The 26,066-nt window shown below is 42.0% G+C and overlaps 6 protein-coding genes across 6 annotated transcripts; 2 read left to right on the forward strand and 4 right to left on the reverse strand.

The window, feature by feature from the left end:
- Nucleotides 1–501: 501 nt before the first annotated feature.
- On the reverse strand, nucleotides 502–2,898 carry FSST1_011913 (uncharacterized protein; the record flags this gene model as incomplete). Its single annotated transcript, XM_083235089.1, has 2 exons — nucleotides 502–2,335; nucleotides 2,396–2,898. The coding sequence occupies 2 exons, from the start codon at nucleotides 2,896–2,898 to the stop codon at nucleotides 502–504; spliced, it is 2,337 nt and encodes a 778-aa protein (XP_083081609.1).
- A 1,533-nt stretch (nucleotides 2,899–4,431) lies between these two features.
- Nucleotides 4,432–7,062, reverse strand: FSST1_011914 (uncharacterized protein; the record flags this gene model as incomplete). Its single annotated transcript, XM_083235090.1, has 1 exon — nucleotides 4,432–7,062. One exon carries the CDS (start codon nucleotides 7,060–7,062, stop codon nucleotides 4,432–4,434), a length of 2,631 nt encoding a protein of 876 aa, XP_083081610.1.
- An 8,258-nt stretch (nucleotides 7,063–15,320) lies between these two features.
- FSST1_011915 (RuvB family ATP-dependent DNA helicase reptin) lies at nucleotides 15,321–16,781 on the forward strand (the record flags this gene model as incomplete). Its single annotated transcript, XM_083235093.1, has 2 exons — nucleotides 15,321–15,541; nucleotides 15,596–16,781. The coding sequence occupies 2 exons, from the start codon at nucleotides 15,321–15,323 to the stop codon at nucleotides 16,779–16,781; spliced, it is 1,407 nt and encodes a 468-aa protein (XP_083081611.1).
- Nucleotides 16,782–17,200: 419 nt separating this feature from the next.
- On the reverse strand, nucleotides 17,201–18,087 carry FSST1_011916 (class I glutamine amidotransferase-like protein; the record flags this gene model as incomplete). Its single annotated transcript, XM_083235094.1, has 2 exons — nucleotides 17,201–17,368; nucleotides 17,428–18,087. 2 exons carry the CDS (start codon nucleotides 18,085–18,087, stop codon nucleotides 17,201–17,203), a joined length of 828 nt encoding a protein of 275 aa, XP_083081612.1.
- Nucleotides 18,088–19,144: 1,057 nt separating this feature from the next.
- FSST1_011917 (basic helix-loop-helix domain-containing protein) lies at nucleotides 19,145–20,564 on the reverse strand (the record flags this gene model as incomplete). The annotated part of the gene is made up of 2 exons (XM_083235095.1): nucleotides 19,145–20,421; nucleotides 20,492–20,564. 2 exons carry the CDS (start codon nucleotides 20,562–20,564, stop codon nucleotides 19,145–19,147), a joined length of 1,350 nt encoding a protein of 449 aa, XP_083081613.1.
- Nucleotides 20,565–24,135: 3,571 nt separating this feature from the next.
- On the forward strand, nucleotides 24,136–25,856 carry FSST1_011918 (uncharacterized protein; the record flags this gene model as incomplete). The annotated part of the gene is made up of 4 exons (XM_083235096.1): nucleotides 24,136–24,441; nucleotides 24,570–24,621; nucleotides 24,708–24,949; nucleotides 25,008–25,856. 4 exons carry the CDS (start codon nucleotides 24,136–24,138, stop codon nucleotides 25,854–25,856), a joined length of 1,449 nt encoding a protein of 482 aa, XP_083081614.1.
- Between the last annotated feature and the right edge of the window lie 210 nt (nucleotides 25,857–26,066).

The following is a 26,066-nucleotide window of genomic DNA, read 5'->3' on the forward strand; positions in this document are numbered from 1 at the left end:
CGCCGAATGCTCCTTTACTCCCTCCTCTCATTAACCCTTGTCCCTTTCCTGTTTAAAGCAACCCTTGTCCGGCAAGATAGAATGACAACAATAAAAACACACAAGGCAACTGCGAGGGCCTGTATCCCAGGCGCAATAGATAAAATCAAATCGCTCTCCGTTTTGATCTGGGGGGATATCATAGTGCAAATGACAACAAGAATACTTTTGTCCTTGCCAGGCGCCTCAAATGGCGCGGCGGGCTGGGATAAGCCGATAAGCAATATCCTCAGAGTTTAATTCAAAAAGCATATAGACGTGGAAAGTCGATTCGCAAGATGTCCTGTTGGTTACTTCTTGGATATCGGTTGAATGCGACAGAGATAGCTGTGGTCCTTTAAGCCAATCCCTCGACCAAACAGAATTGAATACTGGAGTCAAAGATTCGCCCGAGAGACAAGCCCAAGTGGTTTGTTGTTCAATCAAGTTCAACCGATTTTCAATATGCGCAGATAACATGCGTTATTGCCGAGCAACTCTTATGCTGGCTTCTTTGGGGTCGAACTCGGCTGACCAATCGACATTTTCATCATGACACCATTGTCGGATAACGCGCATCGACGCCTGACAGACTTCCTCGACCGTCGACCAGGGTGTTATATCAGCTCGAAGACGCGAGTTGCTTATTCCTTCATAGACATCACGAACTGTGGTCCAATTTCGGTAGCGAACAGCTTGGTGCGCGAAGATATCCTCCTTGGATATATGCTCATAGTTGGGGAACGATTTGAGAAACTCATCCACTGTGATGGCCTGCAGAATCAACACAAGAGCATACATGGGTTGATATCGCCGCGTGTCGCGTCGAGTTTCTTTTTGCAGGTAGTCAACCATCTTGATCAAGCTAGCCCAAGGGCCTGGATCGGATGACTTGTGCTGCATGTTGCGGCTCAAATTCAGAAGGTGAAAACTGGCCATGAAGGCGACAGTGCTCTCGACTGCAAGCGCGTAGTACTGTTTGCGGCTTGTGTCGCTTCCGCGCGAATCACCACTGTTTGCAAGCTTATTACATCGCTGGTTCGCAATGTCGCCCTCGTGCTTGAGTCGTCGGCCCAAATTAGAGAAGCGGGTATGTTTCTCATTGACGGCCCGGATATCGGCTTTGTCGCTTCGGCCGACATCTGTGCCATTAGTGGCAGGACGATCTGAAGATCCAACGGGCATAGGAGTCACTGTAGAAACATCTCCAGGCGTATGAGCATGCGAGTTACTGGAACTGACACGAGACATAGCAGCACCCTTCTTGGATGGTGTTGACGGAGGAGGAGGCAGGGTCGAAGAAACCGACGGCAACCGAGGGCGCTTAACAGCTATCGTATCACCAGTATTCTCTGTCGATGTCGGGCGCTTCTTCGCCTGGCTGACTGGCTGTGCTTCTGTGCTCTCCGAGCGTTCTCTCCGCTTTGGCGGCAATGCCAATATGCGCCTGAATGTTTGTCGCATTCTCTTGGATATTCTTAGCGTCACGATTAATCGCCTCTTTTCTCTTGGCTCTTCGTTCTCGTTCTCGTCTTCTTCTTCGTGCTCGACAGGGGCCTTCCTTGCCGTCGTTGACTTGTGCCTCTCTTCGCTCCGCCTGTCGCTTGGCTCGTCTTTGTCCCGATCGTCGTACAGTTTGGAATCGATTGTCTTTACAGAAACCTTTCTTCGCGAGAGCTCAGCCTCCAGAGCGCTCGGCAACGTGGGCGACAAAAGTGTAGGCAATCGCACAGGTGACTTGTCTCGGGCCGACTCATTTCTTGCTTTGGGTGGTGGCGGTGGTGCTTCGGGCTTCTTTGGTTTTGTTGGCCTGATAGTATCTGCAGCCTCATCTCGTGGCCTTCTTCTGTCATTTTTATCTGCTGAGTTCTGACTCTCCAGATTCAAGTGAAGAGGCGAGAGCAGTGGAGGTACGGATGAGCGCGAAGTAGTGTCGGCCTTGGCCGGTGTACCTTTTGTGTTCCCCGATGCGCCTGGCCGAGCACCGTTGACTGAATCACCACGTGCGCGTCCAGCCGGGGAAGGGTTACGAGCAGCAGAGGTGTTGGTACCTTTGAGAACACCTCGCCCATTTGAAAGTGAAGATGAGACTGATGGCTTGTCTCTTGATGGTATGTCAGAAGGCGGCAAAGCCTCTCTGTCCTTCCGGCGTGGGAGATCATCTCTACCTGGCCGCGACCGGTCGTCAACTGGGCGAGGCATATCCGGCTTGAGCCGTTTCTGAGACCGATGGTCGTCGTCAACGTTAGATGCACGTTTCCTGCTGTCGGGTGATACGGGTCGAGGTGGGAGGGACGCAGGTGGCTTCGGAGGGAGCCTGCAGCAGTCAGTATGTTCGTCCAGGCAATCAGGATTTGGATTGTATAGCACAGCCTACCTCATATCAACAACAGGGAGTTCCCGGGGCTTCTGCGGTTTAGCATCCAGGTGGTGGTCTCTTTGACGCTGTGAATCATGTTTTCTGATTTCTGGCACTGATTTGGATTCTGATGCGCGCTCGTGTTCGCGCTTTCTGGCGCTGGGTGGCTCTGGCGTGGATGTGTCCGAGGTAACGCCAGATGTCTTTTTGTTCTTGTAGTCACTGAGTGACAACTTTTTCTTCTCGCCGCCCTTTGCGAGGATACCCACGTCGCGAGGGACGGGTTTCGGGGGCTCGACACGCATGTCGTAGTACGATCTGGTAAGGAGTACACCGCGATCAGCTTCCGACACAAGTGTCGAATATTGTAGGCGGGTAATATCCCATTCCTCAGGATGCTTCTGTCGGGACTCGTTGGCGGGGATGTGATATCGCCAGTCTGCGGAGTAGGAGAGGTGATGGGGTTTCTCGGGTAGGATGCGCTGTGTGAGCTGCTGGACCGTCTTCGCCGCGGCTTCCATTGTTCATGGATGTCAGCATGCCGGGAGGACGAAGACGGGGGCACGGTAAGATGCTGGCAGTAGGTTGCGGTGCGGTGCGGTACGAGGTTTTGGCGATCGAGGGTGACGCGCGCGAGGGGTACGCAGGGAGGCTGAGAACGCGACAACAAAGGCGCTTTGAACGGTAGACTGTCGCAGTATCAACACTGATAAAGATACGAATCAGTTGAAAACAATGTCTTCTGTGGTCGGCGTCATTCACTGCTGACCCGCAGGGTTGTCGCGATGGTTGATGGTGGCTGATAATGGTAGTGGTTGATGTCTAGTGACAAGGCATGGAAGTGACCCAGTTGGTCGCACACGATAGCAGACAAGTTGATGTTAGCGTGCTTTCAAGCACAGCGAACGAGCGAACGAGCGAGGGCGGGAGATGGGAGCGCCAGCCAGAGAGACACCCGCCCGATTTAATAATTGATAAAAAGGGAGGGAAACGAATTGTTTGTTTTATTAGAAGCTGAAGATAAACCGAAGGATAAGAAGAAGAATTGAGGTCAAAATAGAAAGAGAAGTGTCTGTTCTGTTTTTCTTTGTTGGCGTGCGAGATTGGGTCGGTGACAGACTGACAGGTCAGTAATTGACAGCCCGTGACAGTGACAGTAACAGACAGCCAGAACCAGCCCGGGCCCGAGCCAAGTTTAGTATGTAGTAACTTAGTACTAAGTCAGTGGTTTAGAGATGACCCCAACTTACATGTGGAGCAATTGGACGGGCCTCTGGTTTCCATTACTTTTGGGCGTATAACTTCCAGTTCCCCTGGGCCCTGAGCCCTGGGGAATGGGAATGGAAACGGGAATGTCATCGGGCATTTCCGTCCGTCCTCTAAGTTGTGGCTGTTAATGGGCCCTGGCCCGTCCGTTCCTAGTCGTAGGTGAAGTGAATCCATTCCCTTTTATCACTAGCTGCGCATATCCATTTCAACTCCATACAAATAGGTAGTTTATAACGTTGGGTATTAAGAATGCATATAAATATAAACTGCATTTACCGTTTGTTATTATACCTACAAAGTTTGATTTATCGAGATCTACTTTATTTAGCCACGCACCTCACCGTTATTCAAACAGATATGGAACCTTGTTTCCTTATATCTTAGTACCTACCTCTACTCTAACACACACACATGGATATTTATACATTAGGTAGGTAGTACATATACAAGGGCCACTGCTTCACGTGCTATCCTCATTCAAGTCTTACTGGCACTTTGTTCGAAGTAGAGACTAGAGGTTGCCATAGCATTATTTCAAATGTAAGAGCATCGATCGTATTTAATTAGTCTAGGTGATTGTACACGATCTCACATCAACATCGATGTCCTTCCTTTTCCCTAACGCCGTATCAACAAGGGTATAATGCTGCTGCCTCAAGTTGTCACAATCCTCCTTTGTCCTTTACCCAGCTCAACCGTACCAAAGCAAAACCCAACTTGGGGCCCAAACCAACGCCCATGCTTGGTGGCTCCACGAATTGCAATAGGTTCATGCAACATCTGATCTAAGGAGCGCCGTTCCTCGAGGGGGGATTACTACTGCCTATTCTGCGCCTCTTGTTTGAGCCCTCCGGTTCGTTATGTATGCCTTCAAGGGCGTTAACCCGTGCAGAGAGATTTGCCAATTGATTGGTCGCATAGTTTATGACGTGCTGGGACAGACTGTCGTACCATTTCTTGCTGCTCATGTTATTCTTCCAGCTATCCATCGCTTGTATCCGAAACTCAATATCTTCGAGCTCGCTGTTCACCGAACTGCGAAACGCATCGGCCTCTTGAAGTAACTGATCAACATCCTTTTTGAATGAGGCGGTCTGCTCGTTGCAACGTTTTCGTAGGCTCTCGCCGGCCTTTTTGACCATTTCCGTCTGCTCGTTGCTCTTCTCCAACTTTTTGTTAACATCCGCGAACGATTTTTTTGTGCACTCTTCATTATCATGACTTAGTTTTTTGAATAAGTCCTCAAACAGCTTGTACATCTCCTCCTTTGTGGCAATGTCCAGCTGTACAATCTTGTCTTTAATAATCTGCGTTATCGTCTCATTGGTCGTTGAAGAAGTAGGGTTGGGCGGAGGCGGAGTCGGGGTCTTGCCTGCTTTCAATTTCGACACAGATTCTTTCAATTTTAGCACATCGGCGATGATCATCTTGATGTCTTTGCTTGACGGAAAGTCCGTCACAATGCATTTGAGATCAACAGCAGGCGGATACTCTTGAATTATCGCATTGAGCTTCTCAAAATCTTCAGGCGGCCGTTTTGTAATTTCGCTTTTCAGGGAAGTAACATTCTTTTCGAGTAGGCTGCTCCTGCTATGCTGCTTTGCGATAGACGATTGCAGAGAGGATAGCTCTGATGCCTGGACTGTAGAGGCGGACGATACAGAGGCAAGTTTCTGGCCCAAATCGTCGGCTCTTTTTTGCTGCTGATTTACAGTTGACTTTAGCTGAGCTAAGTCTGAGTTGACTTTCTGACCCAAATCATCAGTTCTCTTCTGCAGCTGAGCCAAGTCCGAGTTGACTTTCTGCCCCAGATCATCAGTTCTCTTCTGCTGCTGGTTTACGGCCGACTGCAATTGAGCCAAGTTCGATGCCTGGCCTTCCTCGGTCTGCAGTTTTTCTTTTATTGATGCGCCCAAAGAGGCAACGTTTGTCTCTAGCGACTCCGTCTTTTTTCGGAAACTTTCTGTGCTGGATTTCAGGCTGGCAATGGTGGTATCTCGTGCCCTGTTTTCCTCAACCTGTTCAGAGTACAAGCGAGTGGAGGTAGCGTCTAGGTCACTGTGCTTCTTGGCCTGGTCACGAGTAGTGTTTTCCAAGGTTGAGAACTTCTCCTCTAAAGAACGTTGCCCCTTGGCCTGGTCACGAACAGCATTTTCCAAGGTTGAGAACCTCTCCTCCAAAGAACGTTGCTTCTTTTTATAGTCTTCGGCCATGGAGGATTGGATCTTGACAAGTCTCTTTGCCTGTTGGGAATCTTGCGACGACTGCTCCACAGCCCTTTCGAGATTTCGAATTTTCGATAACGCTGGTTCTAGTTTCTCTTTTTGCATGAAATTAATATTCCGTACTTGAATTTCGACGGTGTCCCGGAGTCGAATCGTTTCTGCTGTGGCGTTGGGTATCGCCGTTTGAGCGACTGTTGAGCTGCTCGGGCTTGCCACAAGGTCGGCTGAACGTTTACTAGTCAGATTGGCTAGTTGTTCCGTGTGGCCATCTATAAGTCTTTGAAGCTGCTTGGTCGCCTCAGCATTATTCGATAGACCCTTGTTAAGTTTGTCTTCCAAGCTCGTCATCCTGGGACTGACTTGTTTATGGATTTCCGAGGATATTTGCCCTTCCACCGCCGGTTGCATTGTTTTGAACATGACCTCCAGTGTACTGACCCTATCCTCCAGGGACTGGTTTTTTCTCTTTTGTGCCTCGAGTTCGTCTGCCAAGACCTGCTTCTTTTGTTTTTCCTCGTTGATGACCTCCTGCAGCGCCGTGACCTCACTTTGTAGGCGACTCTCCCATGATCTAAGTATCGATTGGCGTAGCTCCGACAACCGTGGTTCGAGGTCCGATTCGTTTCGAATGCCCGTGGGCGTCCCTGGTCGAGTAATAGGATTCGCCGATGTTCTCAAGTATGAGTCGAGCTCGGCCTGGAGTCTGGGGTAAATCTGAGCAAGCTTTCGCCTCAGCCGGTCTGACTCTTCTTCGCCTCTCTCTATCTCCTTTCGTTGGAGTGACCCTATGGAAGCAAACTCAATTGGCCTCGAGCCTGATTTGTTGAACTCCTTCTTAATTTTATTAAGACGAGAGTCTGCCTTAATCAGATCCCCATGAGCGGCGGACATTTCGCCGATAAGTTCCATCCCCGCTTGGAAATCGCATCTGGAGGCGCTCCTCCCGCCTGGTGTTGACGATGATAATGTTCTTTGTCCTACTTGCCGCGAATCAGCCACGCCTTGGTCACTTCCATTGACAGGGCCTATTATCCTACCATGGTTTCTGGGGGCGAATCTGTCGGCCTCCCTCCTTTCATATCTCCTAAAGTCATGATCTGTGTCTCTTGTGTCGCGCGGCGGACCGCGATATCGGTCGGTCGGTCGGTCGCGGTAGTCAGTCGATCGATCGGGGAGGTCCCTACCAGCCATGGCGGCTCTGGTAGCAACGTGAAGTCGCAAGCATTCGGCAATATGAAGTGACGAAGATTCAGGGCAGGACAAGCGCCAGGTACCGTGTGTTTATGAGCGGGCGCTGGTTGGGTGGCAGCACGTAGAAATGTACAATCAACAAGAACCAAAGAATGTAAAGGAAGCGGTGCTGGCGGCTTATCCAGCACCCAAAATTGTAGATTAGTAGCGAAGTGACGAAGATGCGACTACAAGGTACGTCGCGTAAAAGGAATGATCTAGTGGCGGTGGATGAAGTGGAGAGGGGCAGTGGAAACAAACAAGAGTTTCAGCCACGGTCTTTGTTAGAAGCGAGGAGTGAAAGGAAGGGGTGGGGGGACGACCAACTCGAAGTTGGGGAAAGGAAAGATATAGATACTAGACAGTAACTACAAAAAGCAATGAAAGGCGACACAGAAAGCGGGAACCTGCAGAAATCAACAGTGACGCCTGACAGAGGAGAGAGTATCAGGTTACTAATTAGGGGAGAAAGGAGGACAGGAGAAAAGGATAAACAAAAACAAAAAGATAGGCTTCCGCTCTACTAACAGAATGGCAATCGGGAAACGAATTACGGAGCCTACTAGAAGCTCGGTTGCTTCCATGTAATTATCTTGATAGCTCCCATCCGCGGGCAAGCAGAAAAACAGGTATGACGAAACCGAGCCACTGAATAGGTAAGGTATATTTTTTCTTTCTTCTTCTCATGGTGAATCACAGTCCGCCCACTGGCCGATACATAATACACAAGTTCCTAAGAGGTATACACTTAGAGAGAGCGACCGTTTCGCTGCATGAAGACTGCAGTATCGGTTTTGACCGAGTCTCTGGAGTATGGACTATTCTCAATGACAATAATACCTACCTACGCGGGAGAGGGGGTGTTTTAAAAATGCTATGTGCGTCGTTGTTGAATAGCTAATATAGTATGCAGGCCTACTATTATAACCTTATTAGGTTAATATGCTATTGATTAATTAGTTATAGCTTTATTATATACAGTATATAAGATCTACTTCTACTATATATAATATTGCTTTTTAATATTATATTAAGGGATTAATTTAATATTAATTATACTTTTAATTTTAGGCTATTTTATAATACCCCTCTATAGGACTATTATCCCTTATAATATACTATTAAGCCTAGGTTATAGGGCTCCTTTAATTAACTATAGCAGTTATTTTTAATTAACTATAGTAAGTATCTTTAATTAACTATAGCAGTTACCTTTAATTAATTATAGTAAATACCTTCTATAGCTAGGCTTAAAAATAAGGTATATAGCCTAGAAATTATAAATCCCTATTAATAAAATATATAATATATATCACAGCCTAAGACTAGACCTAATTACCCTATAGCCAGAAGTAAATCTAATTATATAGTAATAGTATTATTATTATAACCTTAGCTAGACTATTAGTTAAATCCTAAATATAGCTCCTTAAGCTATATCTTATTAATAAAGCCTAACCTGCCTATAGTGCCTATCTATAGCTATAGAATTTATTATACTTAAAGTATTCCCTATTTACTTATATTACTAGACTTAACTTATAATATTATATAGCTTCTACTTATTAAATACTAAATGCAATATCTGCTTACTTACTTTTACCCTTTTTATTAAATAGTATTAAATTATTTTATAACTATACCCTAGAATACTTAGATAATTAATTTAAATACTTTTAAAATATATATACTTATACTAAGAATGCCTAAAACTGCTTATTTTAATTAAAGAGCTAAATAAAAAAATTAGAATAATCCTTATAATTAATTACTATTAAATAGGATACTATTTAAACCTAGCTTATATATATTAAGCAGTAGACTAAAATAGCCTTAAAAGAGAAGGATAATAATATCTTTAAGGCCTGCCTTATTAAATGCTATATCTTTAATACTATTTAACCTACTATACCTAATATCTATAAACCCCTTAAAACTAGTATTTCTATTAAGCTTTATATAGTAACTCTTATAGGAATAATTCCTCTGCTTTTTTCTTAATTTATTAAATTAATTAATCTTATTAAATAATTACTTAACTCTAATAAATTTAAAGGTAATTAGATTAATTTATATTACTTTATTTCCTAGATATACTTAAAGCTAAAAGCTAATTATAATTAATTTTTAATATATTTTACTTAAATATCTTATATAACTAGCTATCTTAAAGGATATATTTATACTTAAGTCTTACTATATATTAAAGCCAGAGAATATTAACTTTTAGATTACTAGGATATTATTAGTCTATTAGAATATACTTTTAGAGATTTAAACTATATTAATAATATTTATATTAAACTATTCTACTTTTATTAAATATATAAAGATTTTAATACTTTTTTTACTAAGTTTTAATACCTTATATTAAAAGGAGAAATATTAGAAAAGGCCTTCCTTATCTTATTAAAGTAAGCTATTTCCTAAGAGCTATATAGAATACTAATATATAACCTATTGCCTAGCTATTAATATTATAACCTAGCTGCCTTCTTATAAGAACTAGAAAATTAATAATACTATTTTATAGTTAACCTATAACTTATAATATAAAAGATAAATATACTATAGAAAGAGTATCCCTAGATACTTTAAAAGAAGTCTTTATTACCCTATAGGGAAAAAAGCCTCCTTAAAAATTACTAGCTAATAAAAGAACCTATAGACTTAAGTAATTAGCGCTATTATAATTATCCTAATTAATAATAAGAGAATAATTAATATTTCTACTATAGCTTAATTAATTACTATCTCTATAATTATCCTAAGCCTAATAATTACCTTGCTAGGTTTTATTAAGCTGCTATTATATATAGCCTTCCTTGCAGTAATTACTAATCCTTTCCCTAGTCTTTTACTTTTAGCTAATTAAGCTTTTATAGTTTTTAAGCCTTATAGGAAAATAGAATAAGCTTATTATAAGTTAATATTAGGCTTTTACCTTTATATTTCCTTTAATAAGAAAGATAAAGATATCTATTATTATTATTTATAGAACTCTAATTAAAACTAAAAGTAATTAATACTTTAATTTAATAATATTACTAGCTAATATAAATATAGCTAGGAAAAAACTTATACTTTTATATACTATAGCTAATATAGAAATAAAAGGTAAAGAATTTATAGATAAAAGTTAAGCTAAGTCCTAAAAGCTATTATTTTAATCCCTAAAATAACTATTTAAATTATCTATATTTAATAGTAAATTAGCAGAGAGTAAACTAGTAATCTACTATATCTATATTAGCCTTTATATTAAAGACTATTATTAAAAGAATATAATACTCTATATTACTTAGCTAGCTAATTACCCTATTATATTAGGGATATTTTAGTTAAAATAATATAATCTATAGATAGGCTTTACTGCCTATATATTTACTTTTAATAGTAAATATTATTAAGAGAATTATAATATCTTTATCTAGCCTATAAGAATTAAAGCCTTATAGAATATCTTAAAGAAAATCCTCTGCTAAATAGAATAGAAAATCTCTATAAGCCTATAATAAAAGGATATCTTATTAATATCCCTAAAAGCTATAAAGCTATATAATAAGAGGAAGTATTATTGCTTCTTTACTATTACCCTAGAATAGATTAACTATACCCTATAAACTAATATCCCCTAGATTAAGCTATTAGAAGAATTACTAGAATTTTAGGATATCTTTTTACTTAAAGAGGCTAAAAAGCTATCCCTTTATAAAATAGGGGACTATTATATTAAACTAAAGCCTAGGTTAAAACTGCCCTTTAGACCTTTATATAGTATATCCTAAAATAAGCTAATAGCCTTATATAAATAGCTAGATAAGAACTTAAAGAAAGGATTTATTAGATTAAGCTTATTCCTTATAGCCTTTTTAATTCTTTTTATTAAGAAACTAGGAAAAAGACTATAATTCTATATAGACTATAAGGCCTTAAATAATATTATAATTAAGGATTAATACTTATTACTATTAATTAAAGAATCTTTAAATAATCTATTTAAAATAAAATACTTTTTATATATTAATATTATATTTACCTTTAATAATCTAAGAATTAAAAAAGGCTAAAAGTATTTAATAGCCTTTTAAATTTACTTTAGTCTATATAAATTACTAATAATACCCTTTAGTATAATAAAAGCGCTAATAACCTTTTAGCGCTATATTAATAGTATACTCTAAGAATACTTAGATATATTCTATACTGCTTACCTAGATAATATCTTAATTTATAGCTAAACCTAAGAAAAATACCTTAAATACTTAAAGATAATATTATAAAAGCTCTAAAAAGCTAGCCTCTATATTAACCTAGCTAAATGCAAATTCCTAGTATTTAAAATAAAATTCCTTAGCCTCTTTATTAATAAAAATAGAATTAAAATAAACCTAGCTAAAGTTAAAACTATTAAGAATTAGTAGACTTTAACCTATATAATAGATATATAAGCTTTTATTAGGTTTATTAGTTTTTATAGGAGATTTATTTAAGACTTTTCTAAGCTTATTACCTTAATAAACTGCCTAATATAAAAAGATATTTCCTTTATCTAAGATAAGAAATATAAAGTAAACTTTAAGAAATTAAAAGAAGCCTTTATATTAGCCTTAATATTATATCCCTTTAATTAAATAAAGGATATTATCCTAGAGATAAATATATTTAACTATATATCCGCTGGCATATTATTATAATATAATAATAATAAAAGGCTATATTTAATAGCTTTCTTTAATAAAAAGTATATAGCTATTAAATATAACTATAAGATTTATAATAAGAAGCTTATAGCTATTATCTGCTATTTTAAGGAATAAAGGCTTAAATTAAAGAGGGTATTTTTATTAATAAGTATTATTATAGATTATAAGAACTTTAAGTACTTTATAATAATAAAGCTATTTAATTAATAATAGGCCTAATAGTCTAAGTTCTTATTTTAATTTAACTTTTAAATTATATATTAACCTAGGAAATAAGAAGTTAAGCCTAATGCTTTAACTAAGAGGTTAGAGGATTTCCTTAAAGAGGGGGATAAGCGCTTTATATACTAGAGCTAAGTAGTATTAAAGAAAGAAAATTAGTAATTTCTATTACTATAAGTCTAGAGAGTCTATATTTATTATTTATTATAATAAAACTAGCCTATAGTAATACTTAAGGAACCTTTACTTTCTATAGAATTACTAAAAGAGATTAGCTGCTTATTAGATAAAGGATACTAGACTAATAATAATCTGCAGTTAATATTATAAGCCTTAAAGACTAATATACTATAATATTTAAAGATTATACTTATAGAATATAAGATTATTTAGGAATAACTATTATATTAAGACTATATTTATATCTTAAATTATAATCCTCTTAAGACTGCCTTATTAAAGGCCTATTATAAATACCCTATAGTAGGATACCTAGGTTATACTTATACTTATAACCTACTTTCCTAAGATTACTATTAGCCTAGAATACTAGCTTATATTAAGTAATAGGTTAAAAATTACTATATATATTAAAGAGTTAACCTAGCCTAAGAAGTAAAATAAGGTATATTAAAACCTTTATTTATCCCTAAATAAGCCTAGTAATATATATTAATAGACTTTATTATATACCTATTACTTAGTAAAGGAAATAATATTATCCTAATTATAGCCTATTATTTAATTAAAATAAGATATATTATTATATATAAAGGAATCTATAATATTAAAAATATAGCCTGCTATTACTTAAAGGAAATATAGAAGCTATATAGGCTTTTATAGACTATAGTATTAAATTAAGGACTTTAATTTATAATAGAATTCTAGAAAAAGCTTATATAGCAGCTATTAATTAATTTACTACTATTTACTATATATTACCTTAAGATAAATAAATAGACTAAGAGGCTAAATACTATATTAAAATAATATCTATAAGCCTATATATTATACCTATAGGATAATTAGACTTAATAGCTTCTTTTAATAGAGTTTATAATAAACTCTTTAAAATCTAAAACTACTAGTATATCTTTATTCTTTATAAATTATAAGTTTTACCTATAAATAGGCTTTAAATTTATAATTACTATTAAAGAAATCCCTATTACTAGAGATATAGAATAGTTTATAAAAACTATAAATAATATCCTAGAGTACTTAAGAGTAAAAAGTATTACTGCTTAAGCTTATTATAAAGCCTAAGTAAATTAATATAAATAGCTAGCCTAATAATATTAAAAAGGAAACCTTATCTAGTTAAATGCCTAGAATATTAAAACCTTAAGACTATAAAAGAAACTAGATTAAAAGAATATTAGCCTATTAAAGATTAGTAAAGTTATTTCCCTATATGCCTATTAACTAGAATTACCTATTAATATAAAGATTTACCTTATATTCTATATAAACCTATTAAGGCCTATAGCTATAGATCTATTACCTAAATAAAACTTAGAATTACTATTATTAATAAAAGCTAAAGGAATAAAAAAGTAAAAGGTTAAAGATATTATTAATTTATAATAAGATAAATAAGGCTAAAGAGGCTACCTTAGGCTAAAGTATATTATAAAATAGGCTAGCTATATTAATTTAATAGAGATATCTACTGTCTATATAGAGAATATTATATAGATTATAGTAAATTTCTATAGAAAATACCTTAATAAGCCTAGACCTTAGTAATCTATTTTAATAGAGCTTAATACTAAAGAGAGGGGGTATTATTATAGCCTAAGACTAGACTTAATTACCCTATAGCTAGAAGTAGATTTAATTATATAGTAATAGTATTATTACTATAACTTTAGCTAGATTACTAGTTAAATCCTAAATATAGCTCCTTAAGCTATATCTTATTAATAGAGCCTGACTTGCCTATAATGCCTATCTATAGCTATAGAATCTATTATACCTAAAGCATTCTCTGTTTACCTATACCGCTGGACTTAACCTATGATAATATAACTATATAATATACTATAGTAATTAAATTATAGCTTTTATAAATATATTTAAGGTCTTATATTTAATTCTTTATCTTAATTATAAAAAAATAAAAAATAAAAAAATAAAGCTTTTATTTTTTCTTATAGGAATAATAGTATATTATTATAATAAGATAATATTTATTTTAATATTATATTTATTAATAAGTATAATATTTATAGAATATAATAAAAATACTATAAATTATATATATTTTAATATAATTTTAACCCTTTAATAAATAGTATTTTTTTAATATTATATATATTTTATTTTAAGCTTATATTATAATTAAAATTATATTAAGTCTCTAAGACTATATTATAGACCTATGTTTAAAAATGCCTCCCTCTTGCATAAGTAAATACCTAAGTTAACTTAGTACCTACTAGTCTATAAAGGTACCTATAGAGACTAAAAGACCCTTCTTTTATATAATAAAGTAAATATACCTGAGTTTTAACTTCTATTTATGCCAGGCACCTAGGTATATAATATAATGCCTTATAAAGGCAATATAGTACTATATAAGTACTATCTACAATGTTTAGTTTAGTCTGTATAGATACCTAAACGTATTCGCGATTGTTACTTGGCCTGGACTGGGCTGGGACGATTTCATGATGCTAACTGCCGCTGAGTAGCGATGCAGGTGGGGCCCAACGTGATCCCTGACTGGACCGACGGGACCTAGGTACTAAGATTTCAAACGCAAGACTTCCATTTTAGCTGGAACAAAGTACCTATCCTAGTAATAAGAGACATGCTGTAAAATTCACTTGTCCCTCCTTTAAATCTATAAAGTTATTATAATATGCCCAGTCTATATTAGTGGCAGTTTTTATAGGTAAATTAGTAGGTAGGTACTTATACGAATACCCGCGTTGCTTTACTAAGTACCTATGTACCATAGGTAGTACAGGTATTTTCTCGATCACATATGGCGGTGCATGGCAAAAATGTGGCGTCAATGCATCGGCTACCTTAGTAGTCGCGTACTAACATATTTTTTGATAACGTATGCGAAGGGGTCGTGCAGCTCTCGCGCAACCTTGCCTAGTAGCTTCCAGCCTCGTTCATCCAAGGCCTTCTTCCATCAAACAACCATACACTCCAATTCTTCATATTTCGTGACTTTGCTTGCGCATAACACGCAACAAGATGGCTGCTGTAAGTTGTGCGATATTCTCCTCTACTTGGCTTGTTACTTACTTAGGTTTCAAACAATAGCCCGTGATGACCGTGTCAGAGTCTAAGGACCTCAGAGGTCTCAACCTCATCGCGGCCCATTCTCATATTCGTGGTCTCGGTGTCGATGCGACTACTCTGGAGCCTAGGGCATCGTCTCAGGGCCTCGTTGGACAGGAGAAGGCGCGAAAAGCTGCTGCTGTCATGCTACAAATGATCAAGGAAGGAAAGATTGCAGGCCGAGCGGTTCTTATTGCAGGACCCCCTAGGTATGTTGACTAAGGCGTTTAACTACTATACGACGCGTACTGAACTGTGTCTAGCACTGGAAAGACCGCTATTGCCATGGGTATGGCACAATCTCTCGGCCCCGATGTCCCTTTCACAACTCTTGCGTCTTCAGAAATCTTTTCGCTAGAAATGTCAAAGACCGAAGCCCTCACACAAGCTTTCCGAAAGTCGATCGGTGTACGAATAAAGGAAGAGAGTGAAATCATGGAAGGAGAGGTTGTTGAGATTCAAATTGACCGCAGTGTTACTGGTAGTGCCAAGCAGGGAAAGCTGACCATCAAGACAACCGACATGGAGGCAGTTTATGATATGGGTAGCAAGATGATTGATGCCATGACCAAGGAGCGCGTTATGGCTGGCGATATCATCTCGATTGACAAGTCTTCTGGCAAGATCACCAAACTCGGCCGATCCTACGCTCGATCTCGCGACTATGATGCCATGGGCGTCGATACAAAATTTCTTCAATGCCCCGACGGAGAACTTCAGAAGAGAAAAGAAGTTGTACATACTGTGACTCTTCACGAAATCGACGTCATCAACTCGAGGACACAGGGCTTCTTGGCTCTATTTTCAGGCGATACCGGAGAGATTCGAAGCGAGATTCGAGATCAAATCAACACCAAGGTTGGCGAGTGGAAGGAAGAGGGCAAGGCCGAGATCGTTCCTGGTGTGTTGTTCATTGACGAAGTTCACATGCTTGACATTGAGTGCTTCTCATACATCAATCGAGCTCTCGAGGACGATCTGGCCCCTGTAGTCATTATGGCCAGCAACAGAGGCAACTCACGCATTCGTGGTACTGATTATCGCAGCCCTCACGGACTACCCCTCGACTTTTTGGACCGAGTTTCCATCATCAACACGCACTCCTACACCCCCGAGGAGATCAAGCAGATTCTATCTATTCGAGCGCAAGAAGAAGAGGTCGACGTACACCCCGACGCTCTCGCCCTTCTTACAAAGATCGGCCAGGAGGCGGGCCTTCGTTACGCCAGCAATCTTATCACCACCTCGCAGCTCGTCTCCGCTAAACGGAAGTCCAAGCAAGTCGAAGTCGGCGATGTGCAACGCAGCTTCCAGCTCTTCTATGACCCTGCGCGCAGCATCAAGTTTGTAGCCGAATCGGAAAAGCGTTTGATCGGCAACACTGGTGCAGTGGACTTCTCAGTAGACGCTGCTGCAAGCAACGGCGAAGAGAAGATGGATCTTAGTTAATTATCATGGCGAGCAGAGCCTGGCGTTTAAAGGATATCGGAATGTGAAGACGGGTAGGCCCGAAGAGAGAAGGGATATTTGTACCATACTGATTTGGCGTAGAACGGGATCAAACAAAACTAAGCTCACAAAGGAGTTACAAGCCGTCCGGGTTATGTGAGCCTTACAATTGAAACTCGGTAGATTTGCTTATCCATTTTTACTGCAACACAGCCTGGTGGCGGATGTGCTTGTTCTTTTTAACCACTGAAAACAGTCAAGACTAGAATTACAGCTGACACCAATGATATTCAAGTTCAAAAAGCTAACCTAGCATGCCAAAGACACATGTCTCGCCATACCGACAGCATAACAACACTCATGAGCTAACTGACAACCCATCAATACGTGTGTATCAATGTCAAAGCCGTTGCTCATGTTTAAGAGCAAGGCTGGGCCTCAGTGGGTGGGATGTTATAGTGCTTTGCGAATGGATCATCTGTCGCATCGCGCGGGACATGCTCAGCCATCCCTGCGAGACGCTCTGACTGCTCCTTGCCCCAAAACGTGGTGATGAAAGCAAAGATAAGATCCAGACCAGAAGTGACCTAACGTGAGTCTCAGGTTAGACAACATGGAGTAGTTTCAAGAAGCGTCAAGAACTTACACCTGAAGAAGACCAGACTTTTCCGTCAATAACATAACGCGCGGGAGATACCCAATTCACCTTGGGGCCCATCTGCTTCATTGTGGCCCAGGCATTCTTATTAGTCGTTGCCATATGTCCGTCCAAGATACCCGATCTGGCCGCGACACCGGCACCGGTGCAGATAGTCATCAAGACCTTGACCTTGGGATACATCTTTGCGATATAGCTAGTAACAGCTTGAAGGTCCGGGTTGCGGGCGCCAGCACCGCCAGGAACGATGAGAAGGTCTAGCTCGAGCTCGTCGTCGAAAGTGTTGGTTGGTGGGATCATGGGGAAGAAGCTCGAGTCGAACTTGTTCATAGCTACAGGCGCTGTGGTGACATGATCCAGTGTCTCGGCTATGAGGTAAAGGTTGAGCTGCTGGACGCCGAGAGAGATGAGTTGGAGAGGATCCAGAGGGCCGAAGACATCCATCATGTCGAATGCTTGGAAAAGGACGACCCCGACGTTACGGATCTGAGAGCCGGTGATATTGGGAATAACACCAGGAGTGATGCATGTTGGCTCGGCCTCACGAATGTAGTTGGAATAGTGTCCGTCATGTCTACCGATAGCTGATGCAGATGTTGTAGTAAAGAGGGCGAAGGCGCCAGTGACAACTGAGGTTGAGATCTTCATGGTCAATAAACCTGTACTTGACAACCAGTTTCAAGGGTGTTCGAAAGGGAATACCTCAAAATAGAGAATGACTACGGTGTTCCTGAGAGAAAGAGTACAGAAGAACAAAACGGAATGCATACTATAGTGAACCAAACACCAGTCTTCATATATACATGAATATACGGCAGTAAATCATAGACATGATTAATTAATCCTTCAATCAACTTCCGACAAGTCCTCAATCCTTCATATCCGTAGGGGATAGCAACCTTCTCAAACCTGCTCTCGACCCGAATCCTATCAAGGTAGCAACCCGTACAATCCTGCAAGTCCCCGACGGTATCGGAAAAAGAAAAATTATGTCGTCTTTGCAGCCAATCATCTTTGAGGTTCCATCACAGCTTAAACAGCCTCAAATCCTTCATGGATGATCGAGCAATGCCAGTCACGATCACCCAGGGTAATACCTACTAAACTATCAGAAAGGCACAGACAAGCTCCACCTTGCGCAAACCGGATAAAGAACGAGATCACAAGTTGCGAAGTCGCATATGTAATGTGTAACCATGAATATATTCCTTTTAGGCTCAGGGTAATTTGAGCCCTTAAACTTCAACATCTCCCGAAATAGCCATTGATCATCAGTACTGACCTAACCTTCTCACACTACCATCGTGACACACTTGAGGATTTAAACGCTCAGAGATCAAATTGGTATCTGTTATATATGTGCGTAGTATGTATTTCGTTCGAAACTGCTAAATCTGATTGCTCCTTTCATTCTTGCATTATCAAAACATCCTCTCATCTCGTGGCTTTTCAAAGCCATGATCTAGCCTAAACTCGTACATCGTTATTACGACTCATATCGGGTATCCTACCGCGCCAACAGAACAAACCTCAACGTCCAGCTTGAAGCTGGTTCGCTGCCAAAAGGGGAACCATCCCTTCCACTAACGCCGGTGCACACCAAGACATGGCCGCCCATCTCTCTTGGTTCTGACTCGAAAGAATTACCACCCGCCGCATGTCTATAAATTTGTACAGCACACCATCCCTGGCTGACTAGGGAGGCTCATGGGTGCTCCTCCAAAGTGGCAATCTGAGCCTCCAAAGCTCTGTTTCCTTTAAGTAGATCCTCCAGCCATTCCGCGGCCATTGCAAGCATGGTGCTTTTACTAAAACCACCACCGCGAAGTCCAGGAACAAGCTCGCATAGATCGTCGAAGCCCTCCTTGATAAGAGTACGCCGCTTTTGCTCGCTCTTTATGTGATTTTCGCGTTTCTGTTCTTCCGAAAGATTTTCTCTCGACAGCTTGGCAGTGTTGGCCGCCGATTTACGACGCTTTCCGCCTGAAACCTCATTAACAACAGGGGAGGTGATCGAGCCTATACGCTCCGCCTTGGGTTTTCGCCTTCGGACAGGCTTCGGGGCACCGGCCTCGTCTTGTGTCTCATCATTTAGAGCATCCCTGCTGTTTCTACTCTTCCTCCTTTTCCTAGGGGGCGTATTGACCTCCTGCACTTTAGTGAACTCAGATAGCCTGCTATGTGGGAGTTGTGCTTTGGCTTGGAGCGGACTGCTAGGCCGCGTGTTGCCGGCACTTTGACTTTGGGCCAAACAATTGAGCATCCCCAGTTGATCTTTAGATAGAGACTCGCTGGTTTCCTTCTCTGAGCTTGGAGTATAGGTAACTTGGTTGAAATTGGCATCGGAACCCCACTGGTATTCAATGGGTGGTACTCGATGTTGGCGCAATTCATGCGCCCCTGTACTCCAGTCTGGATAGTGCTCTTGCTCGCTGGCTGCTAGGCTGCGTCGCTGTTCTTCACGAAATTCCTCCAATGGCTGGTGACGGAGATGGCCAACAGGAGGACCTATTGATCTTTGTGCGGAAGTATCCACTCCATTGGAATGATGTCGCTGGTTTAGACCGTTTTGAATGAGAGTCGCAGCCGCATTTAGCACATCGTCAGAGGCATGTCGATGCTCACTATGGCGTTGTAAATGGACCGGGGGTGGCGGCGGAGGAGGCATCATATTGGATCCCATGGATGTTACACCGTGAAATTCATGGATGCTATGAGAAAGCCCTTGTGACGACGGCTCGCCTAGCGAAGATCCTGGCTGTTGGCTAAACGAAGTACTGGACCCTACAAACTGCGGAGGAAGATCGTACCAATTCTCGCTGAAGTGCAAACCTTCGCCGAAGGACATGTTGTAATGGTCAGCCGTGAAGTCGTCGAAAAAGGTTGAAAGGAATTTGCTGTCATTGTCTGATAAGAGAGGAGCACCAGGGGCGGGCTCGGGCGGATCGGCAATAGGAGGATCTTGATCAGAAGGTATTTGATCTAGGAAAGATTCAGGTCAGCATCTTGGTCTCTGACCCTGACAGAAGACTCGGGCAAGTGATTTACGTACAGCCAAAGGGCGCAAAAGGGTCTGGGGGCGGCTGCGACGAACCCATCCTTGGAGCGTGCTGTACCACGAGCATGGATGCGTCTTCGTTATATCGGAGTTTCTGCTGAGAATACTGGTTTTAAGATTTTGGGCCAGCTAATAGTATTGGTTGGCGTAGTTTCAGTCCTTCCACAGACGGGCCAGAAAACTGTAGAGTTCTTCGTCCAACGTCAAAAGTAGATGCAGGTAGAAATTGAACCAGTCGCTGCCTGGTACATGGCAGGAAGTGTGCGAGAACAAGACTTCAGGACGGTTGGCGATTTTCGATTTGCTGCGCTTGAAGTATAAAGGAGTCACTCGCGGTACGGACCGTGGGAGTTCTAGAAGTCGAATGGTCGGTATGTGAGGACAAGCAGATTGAAATGCTGATGTTGACGAAAGAATGGTTCGCGGATGTTTATAGATTTTGGGTGGATGCATATATCAAATGTACACTCTCGTTGCATGTGCTTCTTATATAAACGTCGAGCAACTGTAGAGACGGTTGAGCTGACTTGGTAGATAAGTAGGAATATTGTCGTTTAGGGCATGTCGAGGTTGAAGCTGAAGAGAAGTCGTCGGACTGTATGATTGCAGAGTTGTGTGGTTTTACTCAAAAGACGGAAGTGAACAAGAGCGACAGGGGACCAAGACAGCAAGTGAGTTTGAACGGACGGAAAGTGCATGTGGTAAAAGACGTGCATCAATGCGTCACATCACTCGCGTCCCAGATGAAGGAGGACACAGAAGGAGGAGCAACTAGGGCCCGGCTTCTTCTGCTCGGGCCTTCATAGGGCAATAGTTGCAATTTTGGCCTGGAAAGGTTAGGAAATACCTTGTAAAAAAGGTCAAATGGTAAGTAGTGGCCGAGAAGAGGATGGGAGGGTTGGGAAGGAGGGTGGAGGAGGTGGTGGTAGTGGTGGTGTTTAACTACCTGGGTATGTACAGTAGTGGTCGACTTAGGTAGGTAGGCACGGCACGGCAAGGTAGGTAAAGTGGTTAAGGTAGGGGCAGACGGTGTTGGTGTTGGAGATGACGGGTGGGGAGCCCACCGTGACTGCCCTGCCCGCGTGTATGTAGGTAACGGCGCGGAAGGTGGAAGCCGCGGGCGTGTAACTACTACTTGGGGGTGAGGTAGTCAAGCTTTTGGGGAAACACATTGCAAGACGACAGTTGAACGGTAATTGGACCCGTTGACCTGGTCTGAGCATCTCCTCGATCATCCCAGCCATGTGGGGTTGCCTCGGAACTTTACACCCACCTCTTCTCCAAGTATTGTATACTTTGGTCTGGTGTGCTTTATTTCTGCGTCCCCATGCTCACCTCCCTGCTGGATCACTGTGTCACCTGCAACTTTCATCGACGTCGACCAAAGTTTTGAGCTTTCAGGAACCTTGATTTCGAAGGTATTTCGGAGAATATATCATGGGTACTGCTGAGAGGCTTCAAGCTCTACTGAAAGGATAAAAAAGGCCCAGTTTCCCTCATCATGTTCAACAATCAATTCACCAGCCAGACTCCAACACATTCGTCGCTCCCCGAGGCTCCCGGTATGGAGTCATTTTTGTTATGACGTATCCCTATATCCATAATCTACCACCCTAACTACAGCATATGCATCTATGGGACTATCACATGCTTTGATTTCGACTTCAGATCTCCCAACAGCTCTATTCTACGACCCAGTTGACGACGCCTCAGCTATTCGCCCAGCCAAGCCTCAAAGGACAGACAGTGACCCAAGTTTTGATTGGTTCTGTCTATACATTTTTCGCCTGCTGGGAGGGTCGAGAATCTAGTCATCTTGGCGTAGTACCCAGCAGACTGACTGCAGATTTCATTGCTGGTCACTTGACTCATTAACTTACTTCTAGTCAGCGATATCGTGAGGCTGAACCGAATCAACAGGATTTACATCTGAATCAGCATAGCGTTGAGCATATGCGCCCATGCCGCCCTTCTCCCACCAAACCCCGACGAACGCGACCTTATTTTTGATTGACTTCACTGTCACAGCCTTTGCTCGTTTTTTTGTTACCAAGACTCGTGACCACGATCGGCCCGTGCGACAAGTTATAACACTACCTATGCAATATTCAGGATCAAGTCAAACAGGGGTCTAAACAGCCCAAGAGAAAGACCTTCTGAGAAAGGAATGATGTCGAATGAAATTATGCTTCAAGGGGAGATCAGGTCAGGAAGAAAAGCCGAAACCTGTTCACGGTCCGAAATTTGGCGTGGGTCTTCCCTGTCGCAGGTCGTTTTCGAGAACATTTCATGCCATGTGCGAATGTGCATCAATGATCATTCTAGCTTGATCAGAGGGAAAAGGGTCAACTGCGTTACCTGACAGAAGACTCTGATTTGATTCATACTATACAGCCTCTCCCAATTTTCGCCAATACTTCCATGATATTCCAAGTCCAGGCAAAAGGTCTTGCTTGCTTGGTCTGTGATACAATCGTAAGATTTTCCAGCTCGGTCTCATAGAGTAAAATTTACGTACCAGACCCATATTGTGTACCTGCTTTCATCCTAATGAGGCAGCTGCACAAGGCATCCCTGTACCCCAGAATTACACACAGCCGCCCTGGAGCTTAGTAGCGGGACCCTGTCGACCACATGCAAATATGCCTGTACTGTACCTGAAAACGTAGGTTAGTGATAACCTCACTCACTCACTCAGCTTCACTTAACTTAATTTTACATACGAGTATCCATCTTTGGTTTGGTAACTTGATCCTCCTTGACAGTTGACGGTTACAACGTTGCATATCAGAAAATTCAATCTAGCCCCCCACCCGCCTAGACAGTCTCAACCCAAACGGTTCTCTGTTCTGACTTCAGATGAACCCCTGAACTGCCGTCATCGTCATCATCATCAACCCCTCCAATTCGGACGTTATCCGCACAACTCTCCTGAGCTTATTTCCTCATTGTGCATTTGCTAGACCGGTTCATACTTCAGCCCATTTCGGAGTTGTTACTCAAAGAATATCGTTCCATAGGTGAGTTGAGTTGAGTTTATGGTAGTTCTCTGATTACACCCTCCCAAAGGTTTGCGGCTCCATCACCAAACAAAGTAACTGCGCATGCTACATTTCTTACAGCCCTGCCAGGGCGGAGTGGTTGAATATTTCACGCCCTATGCCCTCCCGGGATATAAACTATGATGCACTCTCACGCGCAACATCTTGAATATCAAGCCGAGGCTCAAGTGAGAGCTCGGCGATGCAAGTTGAAGTCTCCACACACAACATCGAAGAAGGGGATATCATATCAACTCCTCATTGTTCATCTTATTAAAACAGCCTCAACTATCCTTCGTTGTCCTTGTCATTAAGTTTTGCCATCCAATCTGCGGAGCAAACTGTCAGTGCATCAGGTAGCGGATGTCACCGGCTCTGGACCTTTCACCTCCCTTTTTCGATTTCCTTTACACCATCTTTACTATATTCTCATCCTACTTGACAGGGGTAGACCAGTTACTGACCGGTCAGAAGCAGAGCTCATATAGTATCCCCGCGAAGACTTTCGCCGATACCCACCTCTGAGCGCTCATTACCCTCGTCTCCGGCAGCAGGTGCCGTAGCCCTGCGTAGGATCTTCATTTATGCCGGAGCATTATGCCTGCACTTGATCTACGGCCTACCCGTAAAGGGCCCCTGAAGCTCGATTCTGTCCCCGAGATCCTCCGCCCGTTGATTCGGGCCTATCTCTTGGGCTATGCATCTGCCGTGGCGCCCCGGCTCTTGACATTAGTGTTACAGCATGTTGCCAAGAGAAGACGGAAGACAGCCAACCAACTTTCCCTGGACTTTGATGATAGCTCATTCTTCAGGTCTGCAATACGCATAGTCAAGACTGGGTTCAATCCACAGCGATTTCCAACTTTCTGTGCTATCTTGGCTGGTGGCACCACTCTTTTGCAGGTAAGTAAAGCAAGTTTCATAAGCCCTCCCATCTAATTTTCTGGAAACGGCATCCGTTGCTTGGCTGCCAAGCATCGCCGAAGGAGCTACATGTCATAGGCACTAGATCAAAGCTAATACATTACAAGGAACCCTTGAAGAGTATTTTAGAGAAAACTGCCAAAGGTCTCAGCGAGGCAGGTCGTTTGAGGCAAGTACAGCCTCATCCCAGCAAAGTACTGATATCTATTACTAACTCGCTCTTCTCAGACTGGCGAGATGGCTAGCTACATTCCTTGCTGCATGGTTCGGCCTGCGTCTTCTGCACTCATACGAGGGCCGAGCATATACAGAAACAGTGCCGTCGAAGGAGGGATCGCCCCCTAATGCGAAAACTCAGACTGTCAGGTTCGCTGGCCGAACAATGGATCTAACCCTGTTTGCTGTTACTCGAGCCCTCGATGTTGTTGTTGGTTATGTTTGGGCGCGGCACAAGGCCCGACGCTTGGCTTCCAACAAGTGGACAAAGGTAAAGCATGCACTTCTTCTGATTATCACCCATGTAGGTTTTCTGACATTTCTAATAGACCGAAAGATTCGTTTCCAGGTTCGTTGACCCCCTGGTTTTCGCTGCCTCCTCAGGCCTTGTGATGTGGGCTTGGTTCTATCATCCAAAGCGTCTTCCACGGAGCTACAACAAATGGATCACGTCGGCTGCCTCCGTGGATCTGCGTCTCATTGAGGCTCTTCGACGTTGTCATACAGGCGAATTCCAGTACGGCAAGGAGACGGGACAGGCACACCTTCTTCAGGGAATGTGCGTTGACTATGAGTGGCCTCTTGCTTGGGGAGATCCTGCTGTTGTTGTTCCCATCCCGTGTCAAATGGTTCATATGTCAAGCGGACCTTCATGCGAGTATCATGCCATTAGTCGCTTCTTGCGAGCCTGGAAGTGGTCCATGGCTACATACTTACCCCTGACACTTGCCCTCGCCCTACGTAGCCCGTCTCGCAAAACTCTGCGTCGGGCCATTGTCTCATCCTGCCGTTCATCTAGTTTTCTCGCAACCTTCATCACCCTTTTCTACTATGGTGTTTGTCTCAGCCGCACACGCATCGGACCCTGGCTCCCCGGTGGTACCACTATTGAGCACCGTCAACACATGGATAGTGGAATCTGTGTTGGCACAGGCTGTTTGCTTTGTGGTTGGAGCATCTTGATTGAGACAGAAAGCCGGAGGAAGGATATTGCGTTGTTTGTGGCCCCACGAGCCCTTGCTACGATCCTGCCTCGACGATATTCGCTGGAAAAGGAGTGGCGAGAGAGACTGGTGTTCGCCATCAGTACAGCCATTGTATTTACCTGCGTCTCGGAAAATCCTGACCGAGTACGAGGTGTTTTCGGAAAGATGCTCAAAATGGTCCTCAGCGCATAGGCGAACAGGCAGAGGGCCAAGTCCTCCCGACATTTGATCTGCGTTCCTGCTGCTTTTTCTGCTCGTCGTTACTCTCGGTGATCTAATATGATAGAGCCGCACTTTGATAAAATTGTACAGAATAATAATGTATAATCAACTTAACACGAATATCACACGAATCTTGCCTTTCATGTAAAAGTGTAATTCAATTGCCTGCATTACTCCGAC

Source organism: Fusarium sambucinum, chromosome III (assembly GCF_050947815.1).
Source record: "Fusarium sambucinum isolate potato_lamoka chromosome III, whole genome shotgun sequence".
NCBI classification, from domain to species: Eukaryota; Fungi; Ascomycota; class Sordariomycetes; order Hypocreales; family Nectriaceae; genus Fusarium; species Fusarium sambucinum.